Below are 25652 nucleotides of genomic sequence, written 5' to 3'. Positions count from 1 at the left end.
AAATGCACTCTAACTAAAATTCCAAGTGCTTTTGGGTAGAATTGTATCAAGTCAATATGGTCACATCCACGGTCTCATATTCATCCGAGGCTTTAAGTAGCAACATGTGTCCGATTAATTTAAGGTAAAGTTAATCATTTAATAAAGTTGATTTGTTTGGGAAATAAACTACTCAGGGTGTTTGATGGAGAGAAGGTTTGAGCAGGAATCATTGCTTTGAGCCCCAATTCCTTTATTTGGATTCTCCAAGACCCATGCCGTTTAATCTTCTTCTAATTGCTACAGCTCTTTCAGGGGGGAACTGAGCAAATTACATGGCTTTAGTCATTTGTCACCTCAGGGGTGTTTAGAGCCAGTTTTCAAACCTGGAAGTATCACTGACATATGCTAGGTGCTATATTTCTGGTTATTTTCCTGAAATTTTAAGTGAAAATGATCCCAAGTATATTAGTCAGGGTTCTCCAGAGAAACTGAACCAATAGGAGATAGATGATTGATAGATAGATAGATAGATAGATGATAGAGATATATATAGGGAGGTTTATTATGAAGCATAAGCTCACATAATTGTGGAGGCCAAGAAATCCCGCAATCTGCCATCTTCAAACTACAGAGGCCCAGGAGATCTGATGGTGTAGTTCCAGTCCAAACTGAAGGCCTAAGAACCAGAGGAGACAACGGTATAAACCTCCGTCTAAGTCCCAAGGTCCAAGGAGCAGGAGTGCCAATGTCTGAGGTCAGGAGAAGACAGATGTCCCAGCTCAAGCCCAGAGAACATATTTGCTCTATCTCTTTTTGTTTTATTCAATTCCTCAACAGAGTAGGTAATGTCCACCTGCACTGGTGGTCTTTCCTCAGTTGACCGATTGAAATGAGAATTCCTGAAAATACCCTCACAAACGCACCTAGAAATCTGGGCATCCCTCACTATAGTCAAGTTGACTCAAAACATCAATCATCACATGAAGAGAATAAATATGAAAATGGCCTAATTCAATAGGTGGATAGACTAGCACTTTAGTCTAATGGAAGCAAAATAAGAAAGCCACAGAGCCCGATACATATACTAAAGTATCAGGTGCCTTCAGTGGAAGATATTTTGAAAGTTCAAAAAACAGTATTTTAAACAGAATTGTACATTTTATTTAAAAAGCAATAGCAAATGTAGGAAGAACACAAATTTCTATTAAGAACAGAAATTTATTAAATGCTTGATAGTAAAATATTGAGCCCACTCTATTACAATACACAGGCTTGGTGTTCTAACAATTAACACGGACTCAAATCAGGGAAGCCCGTGACGCCAACACAAGCTGGAATCACGGGGAGCTACGAACAGAAATGTATACTCTTTCTCCGCTTCCACAACAGCTGCAATACTGATGCTCAGAAACATTTAGGCATTGGGAAAAACCTGTAAAATTTCCTGAGTATTCCATTAAACAGTTCTTAAAGTCACATGTTACCTTAATGGAAAACATAAACATTTTCTAATGGAAACATCCATTTTAATATTTATTATCTTCAGTAACTGAGAACCAAAATCCCCAAAAGGCCTTACATCATAAGAAAATCTTTGGGGTCATCATAAGGCTTTCCTGCACAAGGTAAATTTCAAAGCAATTTGTCAAGGACTAAAGTTTCTTGAATCACCAAGCGAGTGAGAGGCAAAGATAAAAAAGAAATGTCAGGGTTAGCTGATTATTTTCCAGATAACAGGATCTAAAAAATATTGAGGGGAAGTGAGGATTTGGGGATGAGTGGATGTTGGATAATAAAAGAGATGGCTGGGAAAGGTACTGAGACTAGTTAGCATTAACTAACCCATAGTGTATTTTTGTTGATTAGTCAACATTTTCTTCATGTATATAATTATTTCAAGATAGCATGTCTACAAACTAATTGGTTCATTCCTTTTTCAAGTTAGTTGCAAAGAAATTTTGATTCTGAATATCTAAAGTTATAGCTATTAGCATTTTGATATTTACCCCTACAAATCCCTGGCATTCTCAGCCATGGTGCTTGAATACATGGTTTCTTGATAAAATATCACTAAAATAGAACTAATGCTGAAAAAAAAAATACTACCTACCTAGAGCTCAGGGTACTGATCACAACCAACTTAAACAATTCCTATCAATTAGCTCAAGTAGAACTAAACCAATGTCACGAATTCACATTATTTAGCTCGCCCAGAAACCAGATCTTTTTCCTGTTAGATAATTTAACCAATTTTGTAAAAAAGCAATTATTTAGAAAATCACATCTAAGATTTGCACTCATGCTCATTTAGAAGTATATATTGAATCTTGGCCCTAAATTTGGTACTTCTAGTCCACACTTTGGTACCTTACCTCTTCCAAACTGGACACTTCATTCTATGTATATGACCATCAATGAAAGAACTTGAAAGTAAAGAATGCGAGCTTTAATTCAGATGGAAGTGTTCTGTATTCATATTAATAAAAGAGATAATCTTTTCAAAGGAATGGAAAATGTAAAATCATTTGTGATAATATAAAGTGCTGCAATCATATGTAACCCAAACATATAACCATCTCCCGTATAAACAGCCAGGTCTAACACTACACTACATCATTTGATTACAAGGGCTTTTAACCAATACTTTAACAAGGAAACACTGGTGAAAATTGTTTTAAAATATGTAGCCTTGTAAAATGATATATTTCTGAACATTAAAATCTCGTTTCAGAAGTTCCCCGCTTTAGGTTGTTACTCAAAAACTCATCATGTTCAAAACTCAAATTATTGTGAGACCTTGAAATCATAAGAAGCTTCTCCTTATTGGTAAAGTCTTTCTTGATTGCAGCTTGGGGTACAAGCAGCCTCTCCATCGGGTCCTCTTTATTCTCTAGTTTCATATATCCTTTGCTGTTGCTCCGATCCAACCGAGGCCAACTTGGGTGTTTTCGTTGTTCTGCCTGGACAGTTAGGGTGGAGGGACCCCGGTCTAAGTCTAAGGATTTTGAATGTGACGAGAGCAAATGTAAAGATGTGTTGGACCCAAATTGTCTTCTAGCAGCCCCAGGAGATAAGAGCTGTCCAGCCCCAGGCCCAAGGGCCACAGAGGACTTGTACTGGCTCGACAGAGACTCCCCGATGGAATGATTCCTGGGGAGCACCATGCTGACTGGCTGGAAGGACTCGTTGGCGTTGGGCAAAGGGACCACAAGGGAATCCATCGACAAATTCCTTGACCTACTTTTGAGGTTCTCAGCATCCTCGGTGATGTTATCTATACTGGGCTCATCAATAACACAGTTATTCAGTTTGATCACAGGCAATGTAAAAGCGCTGATGGACGATGACACAATTGATTTGGTTTCACATTTCTTAGGGCCGCTGGTCTTATCATCAGTGGTTTTGGAAGGAGGTGGGTAGAGGCCAAAGACAGACAGAGAGCTGTCAGCAAGCAAAGGTGGCATAAGATGCCCCAAACTCTTATTTTCGTTTAGCGCCAGCTCATCCTCCTCGACAGAGCTGTCCATGCGAAAACTGCTCCTAAAACCTGAGAAAGGGGCAATGGTATTTGCTGCCAGCCTCGAGGCACAGGAGCTCCCATTCTGTTTTACTTCTGTTTCTCCCATCAAACCAGTGTAGATGCCATTCATATGCTTTTGCTCCTTGATTCTTAGCGTGTGGATGTCGATGACTGTGGAGTAGATATCCCTCATGTGTATGATTTTGGTTTCTTTGTCACGGTTCTCATGAAGAATGGCATTTGCACAAATGAAAATGAAGATGCCAATCCCCATTGTGAAAGGGCCGAGCATTTTCATTTTGTCAGAATGCAAATGTTGCTCAAAGAAGCGAACCACCACGCCGCCTTGGTTCCGAATGACCTGAGTTTCGTTAGTCGACAGTGTCGTCTCAGCATCAATAAAATGTTCTTTCTGGGGCCAATAGCCGAGGACCGCCATTGCGATTCCCACAATGGAGATAAGCACTCCCAGAATGAGAAAAAAACCAGATGGGGAATAAAGCCGGATTTTGCCTCGAACGACTACGACATCGGCTTGTGGCCGACGCCTGACTGGTTTCTTCTCTTGGGCAGTAGGTGATGGGCTGAGGTTGACGTGATGCTGTGATCTGGCAGAGTCTTGCCTTTTCAAGGCGGCCAGGCCAGTTATCACTCCACCGGTTGCTATCATAGCTCAGTCTGTTGTTCTGAAAAGAAGGAAAAAAGATGATAATCCAATAGTTCTGGGGCATGCTCGTCAGTTCAACAATTGTTTAGATATTTGTGCTGTTGTTTCATGATGAAAAGGGGCCATCTTTTGAATTGACATAGTTTGGGGAGAAGTTTTGTTTACTGGATAATGTAAAATTCTGGAGATTTCCTTTTATGGCTGAATTAGTGTTTCTATTATTAATGAAATGTGAGCTCAAAGTATATTTTACTTTGATAATTTTATCACTTATTATATAAAACAGTCCCCTGGTCACAAAGTACTCTCTCTCTCTCTCTCTCTCTCTCTCTCTCTCTCTCATACACACACACACACACACACACACCATCTTTCATTATCTGTGTTATTTTAAACAAATGGAAAAATTCAGAACACTTAACAGGCCCCAAACCATCAAACCCTAGACTCACAAAGAAAATACATTCCAGCAACTCACGGTTTAAAATCTCCTCTTGTGAAAGTCACCAATGAACTCTTAACTACCACATTTAATTTCTCCCTCTCCATTCTCAACTTCCTTATTTCTCTGTTTCCATAGACACTGCTGACCCCTCCTTCCTTGAAACTCTCTCTTATCCAGTCTTTTATGATCCTAAGTCTGGCTCTTCCCTGACCTCGCTCACTATTTCAATTTGGCCATCTTCCCTCACCTACAAGTAGACCACCTTCCCCTGAGAAGCATATCTCTGGCCATCTTCTCTTTATACCCTCCCATGGCATTCATATCCACTCCTACATCTGCCACCATTACCTCTGTGCTAATGAATCCCGAGCCTGTATTTCAGACTGTAGCCTGAGTTCCCATTTCACATCTCTGACTCTCCACTGGGGAACTCATGTACATTCATGCATCGCTAGCGAAGCTTAACTCCCCTTCCACCAGTGTTGCTTGACTTGTCTGACTTCCTTAATGGGGTCACTTCTCAGGTTTTACTCTTCATAAGCATCTTTAACTCCTCCCTTCCTTCTTCCTCTCATCTTCCAATCGGGTTCTAAATCCTAGAAATATTCACAACCTGCTGTCTCTCAATTCTATCCTCCAACTTAATCCTACCCTTCCCAGCCCATGTCAGCTCTAAGTTACTCTCAGTAGACCATTATCATAACTTCCCCACTGGCCTTCCAAACTCCCAATTTCTCTTCCTCCACAGTCAAACTTATATGCTGAGGACAGGTTAATTATCCGATTAATTATTCTCAAACACAGCTCTGAAGTTGTTTAAAGAGTGAAATAATGGATACAACATTCCCCATCACCTACCAGTTAAATCTGGGATTTCAGACCTACGGGACTTAACTTTACCTCTAACTGCCCCCTTTCATTTACATAAAGCTAAAAACGAACAATATTCTCCGTAATTGATAGTATACTATTTCTGAGACTTTGTGAATAATGTTTCATTCATCTAGAGTCCCCCTTACCCTCCATGCCACATTTCATGTATTAAATCTGGCTAGTCATCAAAGTTCACATCCCACTTCCTTTAGGAAGCCCTCTCTGACTGACTCATCAAATCCCGCCCGAGCCATTTCTCAGAGCATTTTAGCAAGTATTCTATAGCAACTGCTATATTATAATGCCCCTCTTCTTTCACTTGTGGTCAAACATCCTGTTCGATTCATATTCTATTACCAAAAACATTCAATATGACTTGCACATGGACAGTGTTCAAGAAACATTTGCTTAAATTTTCAATAAGAGAGTAATTCTTTTCCTGAGATTTGCTGGCTGGCCATCACACTACTCTACTAACTTTCCTAGTTAAAAATATGAACAAACAAAATTAATACCGAAACAAAAAGCAACATGTTGTGAGTTGGTGAAATATTTGTCATTATTTGTAAGAATATTTCCCAAGCTGCCAGATCTGGTAGGAAACAGAGGATATTTTAGGACTCACAAGGTCTCTGGCAAATTTCTGAGAGAGTTTCTTCACCGCATCAAATCTCATCTTGTGAAACCAAGCTCCCCTTTGGAATCGCTATTTATGATGTCTGAATTGTGTTTAAATAACCAGGGTTGTGGATGATATCTACACTTTTAGCTAGCTGAACAAGCTGGTGAGGGAAGCCAGCCTTCAATGGAATTATAACCAGGATTAAAATAGTTCAATGTTGAAAGAACAGACTATACTGTAACCCATCGCGCAAGTCTATGAAATTCATCACAGTATACATACTGCAGTTCAGAACTTCTCCCAAACCCTGGCTACCATGGAGCTTTAGTGTCGACCTGTGTTTTCTTAATCCCCAAACAGCTTCAAATGTTTGAATAAAATACTTTGATTAGATAGCAGCCATCTAACTCAGTTATTTCCAGGTGGCAGGATAAGGATTTAGTTGGAAATCCTTCTAAAGAGAATGAAAACAAGGGCAAAGACTTTCATCTGGTTTGAAAGCCACCACCGCGAATGACCGTTCCATACAGAGTCAGCGTCCACCTCCATTTGTTAAAACACGCCTGCGAGCATTGCCACTCTCCATTCCTGAGGCTGACAGAGGAGAGGAGGCTGGAAGAGAAAATCATATTTGAGAAAGATCGATGAGGACAGGAAGGGAGAAAAGAGCGACAGTGAGTGGGCTTTGTGAGAAAGCAAGCAGGTCAGACTAGACAGGAATAAAAAGCAAGCACAGTTTACATGTGAAAACTTACAGCAAATGGAAGGAGAAAAGGGTCGGGGAGGAGTTTAGAAATAAAGAACAGGGTGGGGGGAAATGAAAGGATCCCACAGCTTCTTCAGCCAGGCTGCCCTGGCCAGGCACAGACAAGGGCGCCATGACTTTCAAGGATCTGAAGTTCAGGTTGGGTGCCGATGCAGTCCGTTAGCCAGCTTCTGTGATAACTGAGCCCCAAAGTGACCCAACAGGAAAGCAGAGGTGCTTAAACATAGCCACTGCTTCAAAGAGCTTAAATCCCAGTGAAGGAGCTAGTCTATCCCCATAAAACAGAAATAACACCCCTAGAATGAACATTTCTATCACGGAGGACCATTACTGCGGCTTCCTGCAGGTGACAGCGTGCTAACTTTCTTTACGGTGAAAAGTCACATGAACAGCATTTCAAGTAAGATCAAGAGAAAACAAGGCTGGAGAACAGAGCCCAGGCTTGTCCCAAGCACACAGCTCACCACTGAAGGAGGAAACCAGGTAAGGCTCGCGAGGAAGGGGAAGGCCAGGTCTTGGAAGGTAGCAAATGTCATTCCCCAGTGCTTCAATATTACATTCATAGGCAACAGGACTGGAGTAAGACACAAACACTGTCGTTACAGTCTTAGGAAAATTAGTCTCCAGGCAGAAGCAGTACTGAGGGATGGATACTGGTAACAGCATAATGATGCTAATGGCAATTTTGCAAAAAGAAGCCTTTGGACCTGTAAACCTAGAGGGAAAAACACACAGGCCTCCATACCCGCAAACTGCGATGTCAACTTGGTCCACAGTGTTCAGTGTGGGTGAAAGCAGCTGAAGTCTATTTTCTAATTTATTTTGAAAAGCCACACACATCCCTCCACCCCACACTTTGACCACTGTGCGTGTGTTCTCTACCATCCCAGGCCAGGGCGGGGACTTACTTCCTCAAAGATCCAAGTGAAAAATCTCACTACGACGCTGTATTTCATTCTGATCACTTGGGCACAGAGTTTGTGCCTCCCAGTCTCTCTGGATCCACAGCTTTACCTAACTTTTGGAACTTGAAGAAAGCTCTGTGGTATTCCAATAGCGTCCTCCTCCCAGGAGGGGCACTGTCAGTCTGTGTAGATACTCAGTAATTAGTAAACACTGATACCTGCTATATGTTCAGGCCTGAAAAATATAATAATCAGCAACTATCATTTTGAGAAGGCCTTTTGACTAGTTATAAATAAACCGAACTAGAGGGTCAGCCACACTCACTTTCCATATTCTCCAAAAAGACATCATGATTTTGTCAGAAGTCAAACTGAAAGACAGATATAATCATCTGTGGACAACCAAACATTAAAAGAAATAGTTGAAGTTAACTTTTAGCTCCATATTAATCAGCCTGTTTTCCGTTCCCAGCATCCAGAAAATCAGCCACAATGTTGGTAGAAATAGCTATTATCAGCCTGTAACTTGCACAACGCACCTTCTTCCTCACTGTGCAAACCAGGTTCCTGCTAGGCTGTCTCTGGGCCTTACCCAATCATTGTGGGTCTCATAAATCAAACAGTAGGAATTCAGTCTCAGTGGCTCCCTTTCTCACTGCAGACGTAGACTCTGGCACTCACTCATGCACTCTGTTCTCGTCTACTTGCTTGCCTGGGGCTCACCTTTCCTTTGGACCATGTTTATTCTACCCCCTCAGCCAAAAGCTCTTTCTCCTTCACTGAGCAGATTCCCACTTTGCACATCATCTATCAACACCACACCATCATGTCTCATCGTCAGGCTTAAGCTCTCCTATTCTTGCTCTGATAATCACTTTAAAAGCCTTGTTGTTGCAGTCCTGTGCCCTTTCGCAAGCTTATGCACATTGTAGAATTCGCTCTCCACGGCATTCATCCACATTTAGGATTCACACCCTCACGGAAGCATTTTCCTGTACTCTTATGTCCTCTTCTGACCACACGGACCGACTGTTCCGACCACACTGTGAGCCTCCCACACCCAAGATATGGCTCCCGATGCACGCACACACATACATCTGAGACAATGATAAGTAAGTATTCTTGCAGAGTTGGAAAGACCTTTAGATGTTTTGGGTTTTTTTTTAAATTTTAAATTTTATTTTAACTAGTCTCCACACCCAGGCTTGAACTCACAACCCTGAGACTCAAGAGTCGAATGCTCTACTGACTAAGCCAGCCAAGTGCCCCTTAGAGGTCTTTGAATCAGATGTCCTTTCAGGAATGCTGTCTAAAGTCTAACAATGAATTAGCAAAAAAGAATAGGATTGGAATTCAAGGTCTCCGACTCCCAGTCCAATGTCCATTCTTGGTTAAATATTCCGCTTTCTTTTGATGTCACGCTATCCCAGTGCCTCACAGAGTGTCGGGAATGTGATAAACGTTCAGCAAGTTTCTCTGTTGACTATGAACTCACTTGATTAATGTCTGCATATTACTAAAATGTGCCAGAGACCAGGAACACCAAGTCAGTAACATTTGGTCCCTGATTTCAATGAGTATGGAGTGAAATCGGAGAGCCATCAAATATGTATTTAAAAGGAAATGTGGGGCGCCTGGGTGGCTCAGTTGGTTGAGCGTCCAACTTTGGCTCAGGTCATGATCTCAGGGCTTGTGAGTTCGAGCCTTGTATCAGGCTGTGTGCTGACAGCTCAGACCCTGGGGCCTGCTTTGGATTCTTAATGTCTCTCTCTCTCTGCCTCTCCTCTGCTCACACTCTGTCTCTCAATAATAAATAAAACATTAAAAAATAATTTTAGGGGCGCCTGGGTGGCTCAGTCGGTTAAGTGTCTGACTTCAGCTCAGGTCATGATCTCGCGGTCCGTGAGTTCGAGCCCCGCGTCGGGCTCTGTGCTGACAGCTCAGAGCCTGGAGCCTGTTTCAGATTCTGTGTCTCCCTCTCTCTCTGACCCTCCCCCGTTCATGCTCTGTCTCTCTCTGTCTCAAAAATAAATAAACATTAAAAAATAATAATAATAATTTTAAAGGAACTGAACTAGGGGCACCTGGGTGGCTCAGTCGGTTAAGTGTCCAACTCTTGATTTTGGCTCAAGTCATAATCTCACGGTTCTTGAGTTTGAGCCCTGCACTGGGCTCGGCACTGACAGTGTGGAGCCTGCTTGGGATTCTCTGTCTCCCTCTCTCTGCCCCTCCCCTTTCATTCTCTCTCTCTCCCTCCCTCTCTCTCTCAAAGTAAATAAATAAGCTTAAAAAACTAAAATGAAATGAACTAATTGTTACGATGGTGTTATACTGAGGAATGCTCTTTCCCACTCGCTGGAGGGATCAGGGGAGGGTCCCAAGAAGCAACAGAATCGGTAGGTTTGCCACGCACATGGATTCTAATTCATTTTTGTTTCTCACAAAGTCTGTGCACTATGGTTTTTCTTCATCCGCTCAGCCGAAGTGTGCTTATCATCCCATATGTATTTGCTACTGTCTTACTTATATATTTGAATTTTTATTCTTAGCTCAAGGTTTAAAAATTCACCAGAATCTGAGGCTATCTGCCAAAAGAAAGCAAAAATTAATCTGTGCCTTCAGGACCAAACAAAAACATTATATAAAAATCCCACGTGGCATCCACAAATGTGACAGATTGGAAATATTTTCTGTTCAGCTAGAACGGTTTTAGGACTTTCTTCCCAATAGAGACATTTTAAACTTTCAGAGTAGGATTTTTAATCTATATCTTTACCAGAGTTGGAAGAGACAATGCCTGTGGGTGACTAATAGTTCAATTATATTAAAGTTTAAAAAATAAGAATAGAGTAGAAATCACTTTTTAATGTGTAGCACGATGGTTTTGCACATGGACACTGGAATCACAGAAACCTGATAGCCAGGCAACCTTAGACAAGTTGTTTTAAATTCTTCTTTTTAAAAATTTTTTTCTTTTATGTTTATTTATTTTTGAGAGAGAGAGAGAGACAGAGTGCGAGCAGGAGAGGGCAAAGAGAGAGAAGGAGACACAGAATCCGAAGCAGGCTCCAGGCTCCAAGCTCTCAGCACAGAGCCCACCTGACATGGGGCTCGAACTCAAGGACCACGAGATCAAGAATTGAGATGAAGTTGGACGCTTAACCAGCTAAGCCACCCAAGCGCCCCGAGTTGTTTTAAATTCTTATCTCAGTTCCACTATCTGTAAAATGGCAAAAACCTTCTTTAATACATAGCATATGGTGCACTGGAGGCAGAAGACCTGATGGGAAGGGCTTGAATTCCTCCACACCACTTAATGGCTACAAGTGAGCAACTGACTCAACGTCCTGGAGCCTCAGTTTCCTCACCTGTAAAATGAGGATAACACTGGTTGTTGCAGAACAAAGACAATAATGAATGTGGTGCACAGCTCAGTGTCTGGGAACGAAGGTCCATGTTAGTGACATTAGCTGTGTCCACTATAAGGTCATTTTAAGGATAAAATGAAGCAATATCTATAAAATATTTCCTGTAGCGTTGATTATAGTAAATTCTGAATAAACAACAGCTGTTGTTATTAACTCTTTATTCTCAGTACTATTACCACTTTCATCGCTCCACTAGGCAAACCAAAATATACTTTAATACATTAAGTTAAATAATTAATGATGGCTTACTGTACACGGAGAGAAAATTATGGCTGCAAGTTTGTACTGGGTCGTGGAGTCTAAACCTATCGGAATGCAGATCGTATTTTAGTGGCAGAAGCATTAATAATTTGGCAGTTGTAAAGAAGAGCTGCATTTCTAGGAGAGAGAGGCAGGTGGGGGTTATAGAAGAATATAAAGCATGCCTTTCTTTTTTACTCTATTTCTTCAGATTTGGAGACCTGTCTTGGGACCAAAAAAAAAAAAAAAAAACCACAAAAAACCCCAGCAATAATACAAAATAAAGTAGGAAAGCCCAAACCAGTTCATCTGATGGTTTCACTTATCTTAATGATGCTGTTGAACCAAATGCATGAGTATCGGATCAATTCTGCAACCACCATTCTGTTTCCATTGGGACCCTTGGGCATAAAACGGCCTGAAAATGAAGAGCAATTTGGGGCTTGGGGATACAGGGACTAGAGAATTTGCCATTAGGGGGATATAAAGTGAAAATTGCAAAATATTAATTTTGTGGCAAGAGGTATAAGCTATGATTTTGTACACTATGAAGACCTTTGCTGGTCTGCCTTGGAGAGAAGGGTTTCTTAACATTCAGTATGGTTCTACATCATCATGAATGCTAGAACTAAAGGGAAATACAGAATTTTTTATAACTAGCAGAATGATACCCAAGTCATTCAATACAAAATACCATTTTATGGTCAAGTACATCCTACACAGGCAGAAAATGCTAGGAACAGAGAATGCACTTGGAAATCTATACGTGTTCTTTGTTACTGATGCCTTCAGAACCCGCCAGCCTGATAAACTGTAAACTATGGGTCCAGATCTCTTATGAACCGTGTGATAATGACATGGAACAACTGCTCTGCGAGGACTAAAAAAAAGCCATGAAGCTCACAGAACACAAAAGTCTTCAGGAGGCCAAATAACAGATCCATAATGAGCTTTTAGAAAAAACCCTGCTGAGACCCAGTGGGAGATATTTTCCACAGGAAGAGAAGAAACTAGAAGCCCATTTCCCCCAAAGTAGAAATATGCTTCCCGCCTTGTACCCTAATTCTTCAAACCTGGACAAGCTTTTCCAATGACTGTCACACTCCCTGTTCACTGAAGTTCCAAGTAGGAAGTCGACTTGAAACTGATGTCCAGGAGCTATTGTTAAATGAGTCACAGATTTACTAAAATGCAGGAAATTAGTTGAGATATTTGTGGATCGAGAGCGAAAAACATTTAAAACCAACATTTAAGTTGGACTGTGTATACAGATTTCTCTTCTGCAGAAGAACATACATGGTAACTTCACTTAGAGGTACGGTGGCCATGTGTTTGGAGACAACATTGGAAAGTGAGACTCCAGCAAGTATTAATAACCTTTCCAGCGATTTTAAATGCCTGGAAAGTCCCAAACACACTGTTGACATTCCTATAGGAAGGAAAGCTGGAGCATGGTAGTAAGTTTCAATTCTCTTGTTTGGCTTTCTAACAATATCTCATGTAAGTCCACCAGTTTTCTATGTAACACAGCTGGGCCAGAACTGTTAAGGATGCCAAACTTCTTACTTTCTTCTCTACTGCATATTAGCAACCATTTCTCACCAGAGCGAAACAGAGCTGTGTCATCACATGGTAGCTCAAGGCCGCCACGAAGTATTTTTAAAACCCTAGAAAAATATTAGGAAATAATTCAAACCACATCATTCCCACTAGAGAATTTCTTTTTTGCCTGTAAGTGAAACCTGAGGAGGACTGCCCTTTAGGCAAGGTAGGAAGAGGTGTGAAAGGCAGCCTCATGAGGCAGGGCAAGACCAAACTCCTCACCAGTCACAAAGAATGAATGTATTAGACTTCCAATTTAAAGAAAGCGTTTGTTAGTCAGTCTGTCCTCTTCCCCCACCTCTCCCTCTATTTGGTAGTTGCTTGTACTTAAGGTAAAAACCCAGCAGTGCAAAATGAAGAGGAAGTCTCTGGCTTCCCTAGTTTCCCCTTCCCAGAGGTCAGCAGACTGTTGGAGAAGTAGGAAGAATGTTTTCTCATTTGGTTTCCTAGAATTGATTTATATGAACTCTTTATATATTGAAGAAATCAGCTCTCTGGTAGTGATATGCCTGGCAAACACATTTAGCTTATATTTTTACTTTTTTTATTGTATCTTTTATCAAACAGAATACTCAATTGTATGTTGTCAGCCTTATCAGCATGTTGATTGATGGCTTCATAGAATCATTAGAAAGATCTTCAATGGAAGATCATGTTAAAAATTCTCCCATGTTTTAGGGGCACTTGGGTGGCTCAGTCGGTTAGGCAGCTGACTCTTGATCTCAGCTCGGGTCCTAATCTTGAGGTCTGTGAGTTCAAGCCCCACACCGGGTTCTGCCCTGACAGCGTGGAGCCTTCTTGAGATTCTCTCTCTCCCTAGCTCTCTGTCCGCCGCCCCCCCAACTTGTGCTCGTGTGTGCTTTCTCTCTTTCTCACAATAAATAAATAAACATTACAAAAAATCTCCCATGTTTTCTTCTTTTATGTTCTTTTATGTTCTAATTCTCTTACATTTTAATTTCCTCCCGAATCTGGATTTGTGTGTGTGTGTGTGTGTAAGAATACAGGTAGGGATCTGACTTGTTTACAGGTAATAAATCTTCCCTCCCTTGCTTTGAAATGCTACTTTCATTGCATACTAATTTCTTATAGTTGTACAAAAACCAAATCCCATATGCATTTGGATCAATATTAAGACTGACCATCCTGTTTCATTACTCTATTAATCTGCCTTATCCAAATTGATTTGATTACTATTCACGTTGTAATACATATTTGGATACCTGATAAGATTATCTTATTCTCATTCAAGTTCCTTGTCTATTCTTACACATTTTACATTCCTATGAACTTCAGAATTTGATTTTTAAAAATCTGGCACTTTTATTGAGAGCGTGCTAGATCTCTAAATAAATACAGGGAGAACTGACACTATTATACCACAGCAGCATTTTATTTAAATGTTTTCTTTTATGTCATAGTTTTTTTAAAAAACATACATCTTTCTCATTTCTTGTTACTTTTTGTGTCTTGGGTATTTTGTCACTGGGTTTCTGTTGTGTATCGGTATGTTTTCTGTCACTATTATTTCTATCTTCAAGTGGTTGCCGTTTGGATGTAGGAAGTCTACTAATTTTTGTGCATTAATTTACTAAGCTGCCCTGCTGAACTTGTTCACTGATTAAATATATATATATATATATATATATATATATATATATATATATATATATATTTTAGTTCATTCTCTTAGGTGCCTTAGAAGGACAATTACATCATCCAGAGAAAATATTTTTGCCTCCTTTTCCCCAATTTTATTTATTTTTATTTTTTGTAATGTTTTTATTTATTTTTGAGAGAGAGAGAGACAGAGCATGAGCAGGGGAGAGGCAGAGTGAGAGGGAGACACAGAATCCGAAGCAGGCTCCAGGCTCCGAGGTGTCAGCACAGAGCCTGACGCAGGGCTCGAACTCATGGAGTGTGAGATCATGACCTGAGCTGAAGTCAGACGCTTAACCAACTGAGCCACCCAGGCGCCCCTCCTCTTTCCCAATTTTAAACCTGTGATTGCTATTTTCTTTGGTTATCTGTTTTTTATTTGAGGGGGAGAGAGAGAGTGCGAGCACATGTGCATGTGGAAGGGAAGGGCAGAGGGAAAGAGAGAGGGAATCTTAAGCAGGCTCCATGTTCATCAAGGAGCCCAATATGCGGCTCAATCCCATGACCCTGAGATCATGACCTGAGCCAAAATCAAGAGTCAGATGCTTAACCAACTGAGCCATCCAGATGCCCCTAAAATTGCTCTTTTATAACTGTACCGTCTACTACTGTCTGTACTGTCTCTAGAGCAAAGGCAAACAAGTAAACAACAGAGAGGTGTGGCCATCCTTGCCTGGCCCCTGGATTTAATGGGAACGCCTACTGTTCACCACTGAAGAAGTACCAGTCAGTGATGGTTTTGTTTAGAGTTTCTACCTAGCATTCCAGTGACAAAATTAATTGTGTCAGAACTGCTGCTGGATAGGGGCATGGAGGAAGTCAAAGGAAAGAGGAGGGGAAGGGGGAAGGGTAGAAAAGAAGGAAGAAGGAAAGGTGGATGCAGTGGAGGAAGAGGAGAAACATGTCCTGGGGCAGAAAATTCTGGATTATTAATGCAGTGTTAACTATCTGAAACCATGAGTCAGTTCTATATATTTTCTTAAAAATCCTTACTTCTGTCCATCTCTTCTGTTAAAAAATAATTATTATAAGGTCAGGAATTGTCTTTCTAGGATTGCTGGGATTATTGAATCATCTACAAATCCTGACTAAATATATTAGCTGAGAGGGGAGACTTGAGGAGAAGGATAAACTGCATACGATTTCAGGAATAGAAAAAAAGAAACTGGAAAGAGTGCTGAGCAGTAAAAATGATTTCAGAGGAGGCTTAACCTAACAACAACAAAAGATGAAACCATGTTTCTAAAAGCACCATACATGCACACCACCGCTTTCTAGAAGGGTAGGGTATTTGGGGATCATCCCTGAGATATTTTTAGCTTCAAATATCTGTTATAATGGTTTGCTTCACTGGTGATTTCCTGCGAGAGATGGCAATCCAGGAAAAAAATGGACAAAAGACATTCATAGTCAAGTCACAGAAGAAAAAGTACAAATGCCCGGTTAGCAAAGGAAAAGAGCAGCTCTACGGCAAAGAGAGAAATGCAGACTAAAGCAATTTCAAAAGCAAAGACAGAACTTCATTTACTAATTGACAAAAAATAAACAGAGGGATTGATTATGCCCATCACTGGTGAGGTGTAAGAAAATAAACCCTAACGAGCTGTCACTGAGAGGACAAATGGGTCCTTTTCTGTGCTTAGTTTGGGAGTGACTTTCGAAAGTTTAAGTGTCCATTCCCCTTGCCCTCGCCTCCCTGCACCATTTCACTTCTATGACTGCATCCTTTAGAAAGACTTGTACAAGTATCCACGACGTGTGCATCCAGAGTGATAGTCATGGCAACAACCTGGAAAAAACTTAAAAGTTCATCGGGAGAAGATTGGCTAAGTCAGCTAGGCTGCATCTGTATGACAGAATAGTACACAGGTATTTAGAATAATGAGTATGTGCCAATAAGGAAAAATAACCACATCAGATTTTTGAGATTTTTAGAAAGGAAATAGAGACTAAGATCGAGTTTATGTCAAACATACAGAATGTGTGTTTGGATATGCACTGAAGGGACGCGGAAGGCAACAGGACTGTTCACAGTTCTTATGCGTAACAAGTGGGAACGCTCACTTTATGTATAACCAAATTATTCACTCTTTTGCAAGAAGCATGTATTGCTTTTATTTCATCTCCATTTTGGAACTCTAATTACAGAACAACAACAACAAAAGGACGCTACAGCTTAAAAAATAAGAATAGAAGGCAGAGCAACCCAGTACACATTTGGGTAATGTGGCGGCTTGCTCATTTAAAAACAGGTGTAGGGGCATCTGGGTGGCTCAGTCCATTGAGCATCCGATTTCGGCTCAAGTCATGATCTCACGGTTCATGAGTCTGAACCTGTGTCAGGCTCGCTGCTGTCAGCGCAGAGCCCGCTTTAGAATCCCCCGTCCCCCTTTGTCTCTGCCCCTCCCCCACTCATGTTCTCTCTCTGTCTCTCTCTCTCTGTCTCTCTCTAAAAAATAAACATTTAAAGAAGGTGTAATTTTGCCTTTGAGGCAAAAACGCAAAACTAGAGAAAACAGAAAATGGCTAAAATCACTAAAGAGACTGAATCAGAAATTCAGGAATAAAAGATTTACTCGTGCTACATGCCGAGAAAACAAAGCGCAACATCTACATTTATGGGGTGCAAAGATGAATTAAGAACTTGAATCTGTCTTTAAGAAACTTACAGTCTAGGATATGCTCAAGAACAACGCGCTGCATTGTCAAGCAAATCCTTTATCTGGGTGACTGGCTCGCCTGTGCCTGGGTCATCCTGACTTACTCACATGGCTCCCTGCTGGTCAGAGGGGCTATGGCATTATTCTTTCCCCAAAACTCAGTCCTCACTGACGATCTTCAGTTATTCTAACCCGATGACTTTGATTCACTTGTGGAAGTGGGCTTCTGTCTGAGATTAGCCTGCGACTTCAGAATTATTATTCTCATAACGCATGCAGCCACAGAGGCTGGACAGAGTTCTTCAGCCTTCCTTACGAGGGGAACCGGGGCTGGGGCTCCGGAAAGGGTTCTTCCACTTAACCTGATTTACATTCGTCTCCTCACACAGATGATGGAGCAAGACTGAAATTTATTTAATTTTCAGGCCCTGAAATTAGATCTGTGCGGCCCCCTCCACTGGCCCTGTTTCATCGCTTTACGTGCAGCACAGCCCTGTGTCTACAGAGACCCAGTATCGTCCTCGTCGTCCCTGTTCCAGCCGGGCCTTGTGGCAGGAGTGAGGAGTGGGGCGGGGTCGTGGGAAGGAGATGGTTTCTTGCACTCAAGGGTTACCCCGTGCACGCCTTTTCCCTGCTTCATCTGAACATCAAGCAGGCATATTTATGTGGACCTTTTCTTCAGGCATTAACATCCCTGGGGCTTATTTAAGATGAGTTCATGCCAAGGTTGAGCCGTCCTATAAATTCACATGACTGAAATCTGAGTTTTAAAACATGCCTTCAGTCCTGATGTTTTTTCACCAAAGTCAAATACTAATAGGGTTACAGCGATGCGTTTCTGATGTGTGTGCTTTCTAAACACATACTTAGCATTTGTTTACATTTTTGATCCTCAATGATATCCAACCCACAAACATAATAACTGCTTTAATATTCTAAGTATTTTTTAGATTTGCTGTGGTTCCACGCTAACCCACGGATTTTACCTGTAGCCTTTTGGAGATGAATCAAAAATGTGTTGGTTTATTCATATGCTGGCTCATTGAATCTTCACAACTCCGAAAAGTAATTATCAACATCCCCTCCTACCGATGAGCTCAGAGTCCAAGAAGATACACACGTTACGTAGAAATAACGGTTTTACAGGTCTGCCAACTCGAGTTCTGACTATACAACTCCTGTAGCCTCTTCATTCCTTCCAAACTGGCGGATCCTCAGAAGGAAAATTATGTAGAGGATTGAAGTAACTGCTGAGCTGGTTCATGCTTCAAAATCCTTTGTTTTGAAGCATTTATTTATAGGGCGTCTGCGTTATTTTTTTTTATTACTTTTTGAATGATGAAGAGAAGTCTTCCTTCTTCCTAAATCCATATAAGATAATGAAGTCAAGTAATTAAATAAATCAAATAACATTCCTAATCCTTCCAGAACGATGTTGGTAATTTATTCAGATTTCTAGTTCCCTTTGGAAAGCAGAGAATCTCACTCATCTCTATTTAGCACTGCTTGGACTGCTTTTAATTCAGATCACCACTTACAATAATTTCAACCTTCTGTGCTCTTTTATCTGAGGGATCCATGCCTGTGATGTCTAACATTTATTTCGGCACTCAGTACGTATCTGTTGAACACCGACTATGTGCCAGAGCTCCGAAGTGAATCTGACATCGCCTGCGCGTTTTATCAGGCTGACAGCCTAGAAGCAGGTGGACAAGCAGGTGGTAAGACACATTCTAGGCACATCACAGAAGCATTCATGGGGTACAGAGAAGGCCAAAAGGAGACAGTGACCGTACAGGGTGGGGATACAGCGAGGGAATGAGCAGGAGAGGTTTCATAAACAAGATGACCTTCACACTGTCTTCAAAGGAGGGAGGAAGAAAAGCAGAGAGACAGGGATTCCCAGGAGAGAGAATGGAGGAGAGAGCCGTTAGTATAACATGAATGGACGTGCAGGAATTTAGGCGGGCTGGGGGTTTAGGCCTAAGAAGCGTAATTTCCTATCGGCAATCTCCAAGCACAAGACAGAATTCAGTGGTAAAATCCCCGAGTCTTACTTGATGGAGACGCCAGTCACCGTCCATAGCTCCCCAACCCAGCCCTGCCTGCCCTCAGGAAATAGTTGAGGATTATGCACAACTTCAAAGGTCATTTTAGGATTCGTTTAGATTTAAAAGGAGTAACGTTGACTGACCTAAGCTCTATAGCCTTACTGAGATCAAAGTAAATATTAGTTAAATGGTGACTTTTTTAAAAAATGATGAATTCCTCGGGGCGCCTGGCTGGCTCAGTCAGTTGACCACCCAACTTCGGCTCAGGTCATGATCTTGCGGTGAGTTCAAGCCCTGCGTCGGGCTCTGTGCTGACTGCTCAGAGCCTGGAGGCTGCTTCAGATTCTGTGTCTGCCTCTCTCCCATTTGCTCTGTCTCTCTCTCTCTCTCTAAAATAAAAACATCTAAAATTAAAAAAAAAAAAATGAATAAAATGATGAATTCCAGAAACAAAGAAAAACTTTGAATCTTTTCCAAGAAAACAGTGAAGAAGTACAAATTATTTATCTGGAGACTTTGGGGGAAAGTATGAAAACTGAAGGAAGACTGAAAAATTAGAAATGAGAAAGAAACTAGTGCTTGTTGAGCTGTGATATTTTGTTAGGAACTTAATATGCATGATTATATTTAATCTTCAGAAAAATCTGTGAGGGAGAAAAAACTGTACCATTTCACTGAAGCTCAGAGAGGGTAAGTAATTTGCTTAATGTCACACAGCCAGGAAGTAGGAGAGCGAGGCTTCAAATCCAGATCTGTTTAGCTCTGAGAACATGTGATTTCTCCTTCAATCATACTGCACATTTAACAGAACTAGGATGAGGGGAAGGATGAGGCATGATTGGAAATGTTCAGAGAAAACAAGGAGATGAGGGGAAGAAGGAAAAATTTACGCTCATGAATTTGGAATGCAGTGGGGAAAAATAGGTTACTCAAAGAAACAACAAAGTATGTCATTAAAGAAAAAATGTCATTTAGAGAAAGAAATCATATGCATCTCTGAACTGCACAGCACAATGCCATGCCCTCAATAACTTGCATTTGTTGGTAATGAAAAATGAGTTCCATTTCTAACCTTTATAAGAACTCATTTCTGTAAAAACCGTCAGAGTTGTATGTGAGAAATAATCGAGTTCGTCAAAAAAACACAAAACATAAAAAAAAACCTACCAAAACTACATCGCTCAATGCATAGATAACATAAAAATCAAATATTCCAAAAAGCAACATTCTTCTATTTAGTTTCTTATGTATCTTATTACTGTGAGGCATACTTATTGGTATTTTATCTCTTCCCTGCTACAGATGTGACCAAAACTAAGAGAAGATTATTTAAAAACGACCCCATCACCCTAAACTGATTGAGAATATTTTAAATCCCATCAGGTTAAAGATTTCATTTTTTCCTCTAAAGTATCATATGTATAAACTAAGGAAATATCAGCAAAGTTTTTTTTATTGGTTAGCAATGTTTACATAAAAGCGTTTTCTCTCTTTTTAGAGGGTAATTTGACAATTATACTAACACCATGATTCGACCAACTAATTATGGTACTCTCAAAGAAAGAAATAACTAGCAGTCCTCTCAAAAATGTAGAAAAACATTTAATGACGAGAAGAACTGGTCAACAAATATGTTAACTGAATATAAAAAACTCAAAGTGATAAGCACTCTAATTTATTTGGAAAACCTATTTCACACACACACATACGTGCACACACACACACACACACACACATTCACGGCTGCAAAGCAGATACACGGGTGTCTACAGCCAACTGCCCATCGAGCCACACAAACGCCTCTGTGTAACTAGAGACACACAGAGAAAATACCCAGATAAGCCATTTGGAAAAGAGCTCACTCTAACCATCTAACCAAATACAATCCCTAGTTTGCTCATCTAGTAACAAATATCCCAAATAGAAGATCACTTAAAATCCAGACTTTCATTCCTTCAGGCTCATGTGTGTCTTTATTCTCAAAAGTCAAAGTCAAATTACTTTGTTGTTACACCAAGATCGATTCAAGAGCTACGGCTATGAATTTGCAACTTGACTCGGGCAACCAAATGATAAACTCCTTGTGCAAAATTGCAGACACATTAATTTTACATTCCACCCATATAGCTGATGTAACTTTTTTCAATGATTTCAAAAAAGGCCAACTGGCTAACTAGCTTGATACCAGGAGAATAATGAAAACACTCATAAATTTTTTAAATAGTTGATGAAGGGATCCAATGTCTTTGCTACAAGGAAGCCATCCCTTTACTATTCTGACCAAATACAGCCTTCCTAAGTGCTGGGTGGGCAGGCAACTCCCTCAGCCTCCCCTCTCTCTATAAGGTCTTCTGGGACGAAATGGTTCCAATCCTTAGGAATTCATAATCCATAACAATCAAAACAATATTTGGACAGACACATAAAAGAGAACACGAGTTCTCTTAGAATATCAGAAGAGGAATAATTAGGATCATTCCAGCAGTTCAAAAGCAACATGAGAAAATTAAGCAAAACCAGTACCTAAAAAGAAACTAGCACCAGGAAGTCTGGAGGCATCTGGAGGAAGGAGCCCGGGCAGGGCTCAGAGTAACGCCGTTCAAACTACAGCAACATTGCTATAACTTGTGAGTTGGTTGGAAATGCAAGTTCATGGGCCCACTGCCACCTACTGCATCAGCAATCTTGGGGATGGGCCCAGCAATCTGTCTGAACAAACTCTCCAGGTGATTCTGATGCCTGATGAAGTTTGAGCCACAGAGATGGAAGAATTTCCTCAAGAGATCCAGCCTCTACTCAGAACACTGGGGAAGGGACCACTGTGTTTCTTCTAAAACAGGATTCTTTTTCAGCAGTGGAAGGAGGTGGGTAAGGGAATGCTATTACTAGAGAAGTAAGGCTCAAGGCAACAGTGTCCAGTGGTGTTGTAGGATCAGGGGACTCCTCTTTGCTCCTCTCCCAGTGGTTATGGCCTGGTCACAAAGGATGGAACAAATGAGGGGGAAGGGAAAGACGATTAGCATAGAAGTTCAAAATCCTGTGCACTGAGAAAATGCCCCCTTGTGCTCTCTCTATGCCTGAGATTCTCTTAAACGGGGACAATATCTTTGTTGCATATTCATTCTGTTCTTCATTCAGTTGGTGACAACCAACCAAGTTCCAGATGCTGCTGGGGCGTTAGGGACCCAAGATGAAAGGAGAAGAACAAGGACTCTAAAAACTGAGGGCTTATTTTTGTCTGAACGGCTCTATGACCTGACCTGCTCACTATCAACCTAGAAGCAGATTGGCTGTGTTTGCTGCTTAACACAGCACAAGGGAATGTGCAGAAACAGGGCTGCCCTCTCAAAAATAATGTACTTGGCTTTGTAACATGAAATGTATAATTCCAATCCTCTTTGTCCTTAGCAGTTTATAAACCACAAGTTTCCCATCTGGATAGAAAAGAATAACCACTGTCACACCTAAGTCATTTGAGTCATTATGCTATGTCTGTGTAGTATACTGAGGTATTTCTGTCATGCAAGGTTATGAAGTTATGCAGCCCTACGTTTTCCCTAGACACAGGCTTTCTTTCAGAAGTTCCATTTTCTTAAGGGACACGACAGGCAATGAGCTGAAATAAGCTTCAAGTAATCACTGTTAATAAAGTTTGTAACCATTGTAAGTCAGAACAATCCCTAACATTTACTTAGTTCTTGTAAGGTCCCAAGCATGGCGCTTAGGCTTACATTCACTAACTTAATCCTCCTGACAATCCTAATAGGGCCGGGTGGTGGTCATTTGGACTGTTCACCAATATTCCAATTCTCTTCCCAGGCCCATAAACCCATTATTGGATTGCATTTTCTCAACCCCGTGAATCTAGGCAAGAGAAGTGGCTTGCCTTAGTCACTGAAATATGCGTGAAGAGACATGTGTTCCTTGCTGGCAAAAACCTTTAAGAGCCAGTGCTAATTTGCTATGATCCCTTCTCCTCGCCGGGATGACTGACAACATTCCAGACGGTAAAAGTCGATCATCTCAGGTTCTCACGTAAGGATGATGTGGAAGCTGCCGGGCAACCCACAGTGGGCATGAATAAGAAATACATCTTCGTTATTTTAAATCATTGAAATGTGGGTGTTGGTTGTTACTGCACATAACCTACTCTGACTGATACAGCTAGGTATTGCTATTATTCCAACATTTTATAAAGAAACTGAGAGAGCCGGGGGCGCCTGTGTGGTTCAGTTGGTTAAGCATCAGAGTCTTGGTTTTGGTTCAGTTCATGATCCCAGGGTTCACAAGTTCCAGCCCCACATCAGGCTCTGTGCCGACAGAGCAGAACCTGCTTGGGATTCTGTCCCCCTCTCTCTCTGTCCCTCCCCCGTTCACTCTTTATCTCTGTCTCTCAAAAGTAAATAAACATTGAAAAAAAACCAAAACAAATTGGGAGCCAGAAAGGCTAAAAATTGACTTAAATGCAGAAGGGTATTGTCACCAAGTAAATATTTTTTCATTTAATGCTTGACCCTCTAGCTTCCAGAGCTGAAGGAAATTCATTAGCTGATTTCTCAAAGATTCAGTCTTGTGGTTCCAGTTCACTTTCCACCAAACTTATGTGATAGTATCACATGACTAAAAATTGTTCAAAGATTGCCCCCATCTACAGAGATTAAGCATATTGCCCACTGTGACTCAGCTGGTATGTGACTAGAGGAAGGACCCAAACCTAGATCTTTCTGACACTAAAACCTGTGATTTTATCACCCTGCTATATTGCTTTTATGGCTAAATGTATCTTGAAAAGACTAAAAGTTCTGGTCCTTAATAAGCTGTAATCTTGAGATAATAATTTAAGGTAGGGCTTCAAGTTTTTATTTGTAAAGCGAGAATATTTACCCTCCCATCCCTCATAGGTTGCCGTGAGCTAGGTTGGGTTTAAAGGGCTTGTAAAATCAGAACAAATCAACACTAAAACATCAGCCCTGGGACACTCTCTGGGCTTTGTATTCACAAGTTCTACAAAAACAGAACTTTGTATTCACCTTTTTTAACTTTCATTATTAGGGATAAAAGTATTTCTAAAATATAACACTTCATTCCAGGTTCCTCAAACAATATTAAACATAATTTAATTTTCTCTTGATGTCTGAGTTGTTTTGCTGTGTTTTGAATATGACTATTTACAATGACATGGTTTTGTATGATATTCTGAAAGCTTTGTGAAAAGTCAAGGTCTTGCCTTAAGACGTTTATGATCAAAAATGGGAAAAGACTTTTTTAAAAATTTTTTTCACATTTATTCGTTTTTGAGGGACAGAGAGAGATAGCATGAGCAGGGAAGGGGCAGAGAGAGAGGGAGACACAGAATCTGAAGCAGGCTCCAGGCCGTGAGCTGTCAGCACAGAGCCTGACGCGGGGCTTGAACTTGTGAACTGCGAGATCATGACCTGAGCCGAAGTCGGACGCTCAACAGACTGAGCCACCCAGGCGCCCCTGGAAAGAGACTTTTTAAAAGCATAACTGTGTCACTAGGTGAATGTGGTTAGTGTTGCCACGCGAGTAAAGTTGCCCAGAAGTCTGGGGGAGGGGGAGATAAATGATGAATGTGCTGTTGGCTGACATTGCCATTGGGAATCTGGTTACTACAAGTGCTTTTCCCTCTCCAGTTCTTATGTGGGGCTTTGTCCTTAGAAATGAGAGAGCCAAATAAATAAGTTGACTGATCTTATGTGCAAATTGAAGGCAAACAAAGTTGGAGTGAAGACTTTGGGTATACATATGCTTTGGGCTTTAGGACATCTATTTACCTTGTTTTTTGACTTTTGGAGGTGTGCTTACTTCCTAGTTTTGCTGTGTTCTTATTAAGTCTGCAAATTTCTAGAGAACATAAAATTATTATGTTGGATCAGCCTTTATAGGTTAGAAAGTTGTTTAAATATGTTGTAGTATAAGTACGAGAAGATATTTTCTAGATGTTACATTCTATATACATTCTCATAAAGAAGGCTTTCCACTTATTCAGGGCTTACCAACATATTTAAGTTTCTTCACCTGATGCTCTGTATTCCCACACACTACCAAGTCAATTTGAATCTGAGACACAAGACTATTGAGAATCTTTTTTTTTTTTTTTGAAGTTTATTTATTTTGAGTGAGTGAAAGAAAACACACGCACAGGGAGGGTCTGAGAGAGAATGAGAGACAGAGAATCCCAAGCAGGCTCTGCACAGTGCAGGGCTCGACA

At 40.8% G+C, this 25652-nt stretch overlaps 1 protein-coding gene across 2 annotated transcripts in view; it reads right to left on the bottom strand.

The window, feature by feature from the left end:
• Window positions 1-575: 575 nt before the first annotated feature.
• Window positions 576-25652, bottom strand: part of TMEM200A (transmembrane protein 200A) — a 73551-nt gene continuing 48474 nt past the window's right edge. The window contains exon 4 of one of the 2 annotated variants that reach the window (XM_060616635.3): window positions 576-4188. In XM_060616635.3, coding sequence (XP_060472618.1) covers window positions 2697-4172 — 1476 coding nt within the window. In that variant the 5' untranslated portion in view covers window positions 4173-4188 and the 3' untranslated portion in view covers window positions 576-2696. The remainder of the gene's footprint in view (window positions 4189-25652) is intronic. The other variant, XM_060616634.3, reaches the window with a different exon arrangement.

The sequence above is a fragment of the Panthera onca genome, chromosome B2 (genome assembly GCF_046562875.1).
Source record: "Panthera onca isolate mPanOnc1 chromosome B2, mPanOnc1 haplotype 2, whole genome shotgun sequence".
Lineage (NCBI taxonomy): Eukaryota > Metazoa > Chordata > Mammalia > Carnivora > Felidae > Panthera > Panthera onca.
The sequence above is the reverse complement of the archived record's forward strand: the minus strand, read 5'-3'. Positions and strand labels throughout refer to the sequence as shown.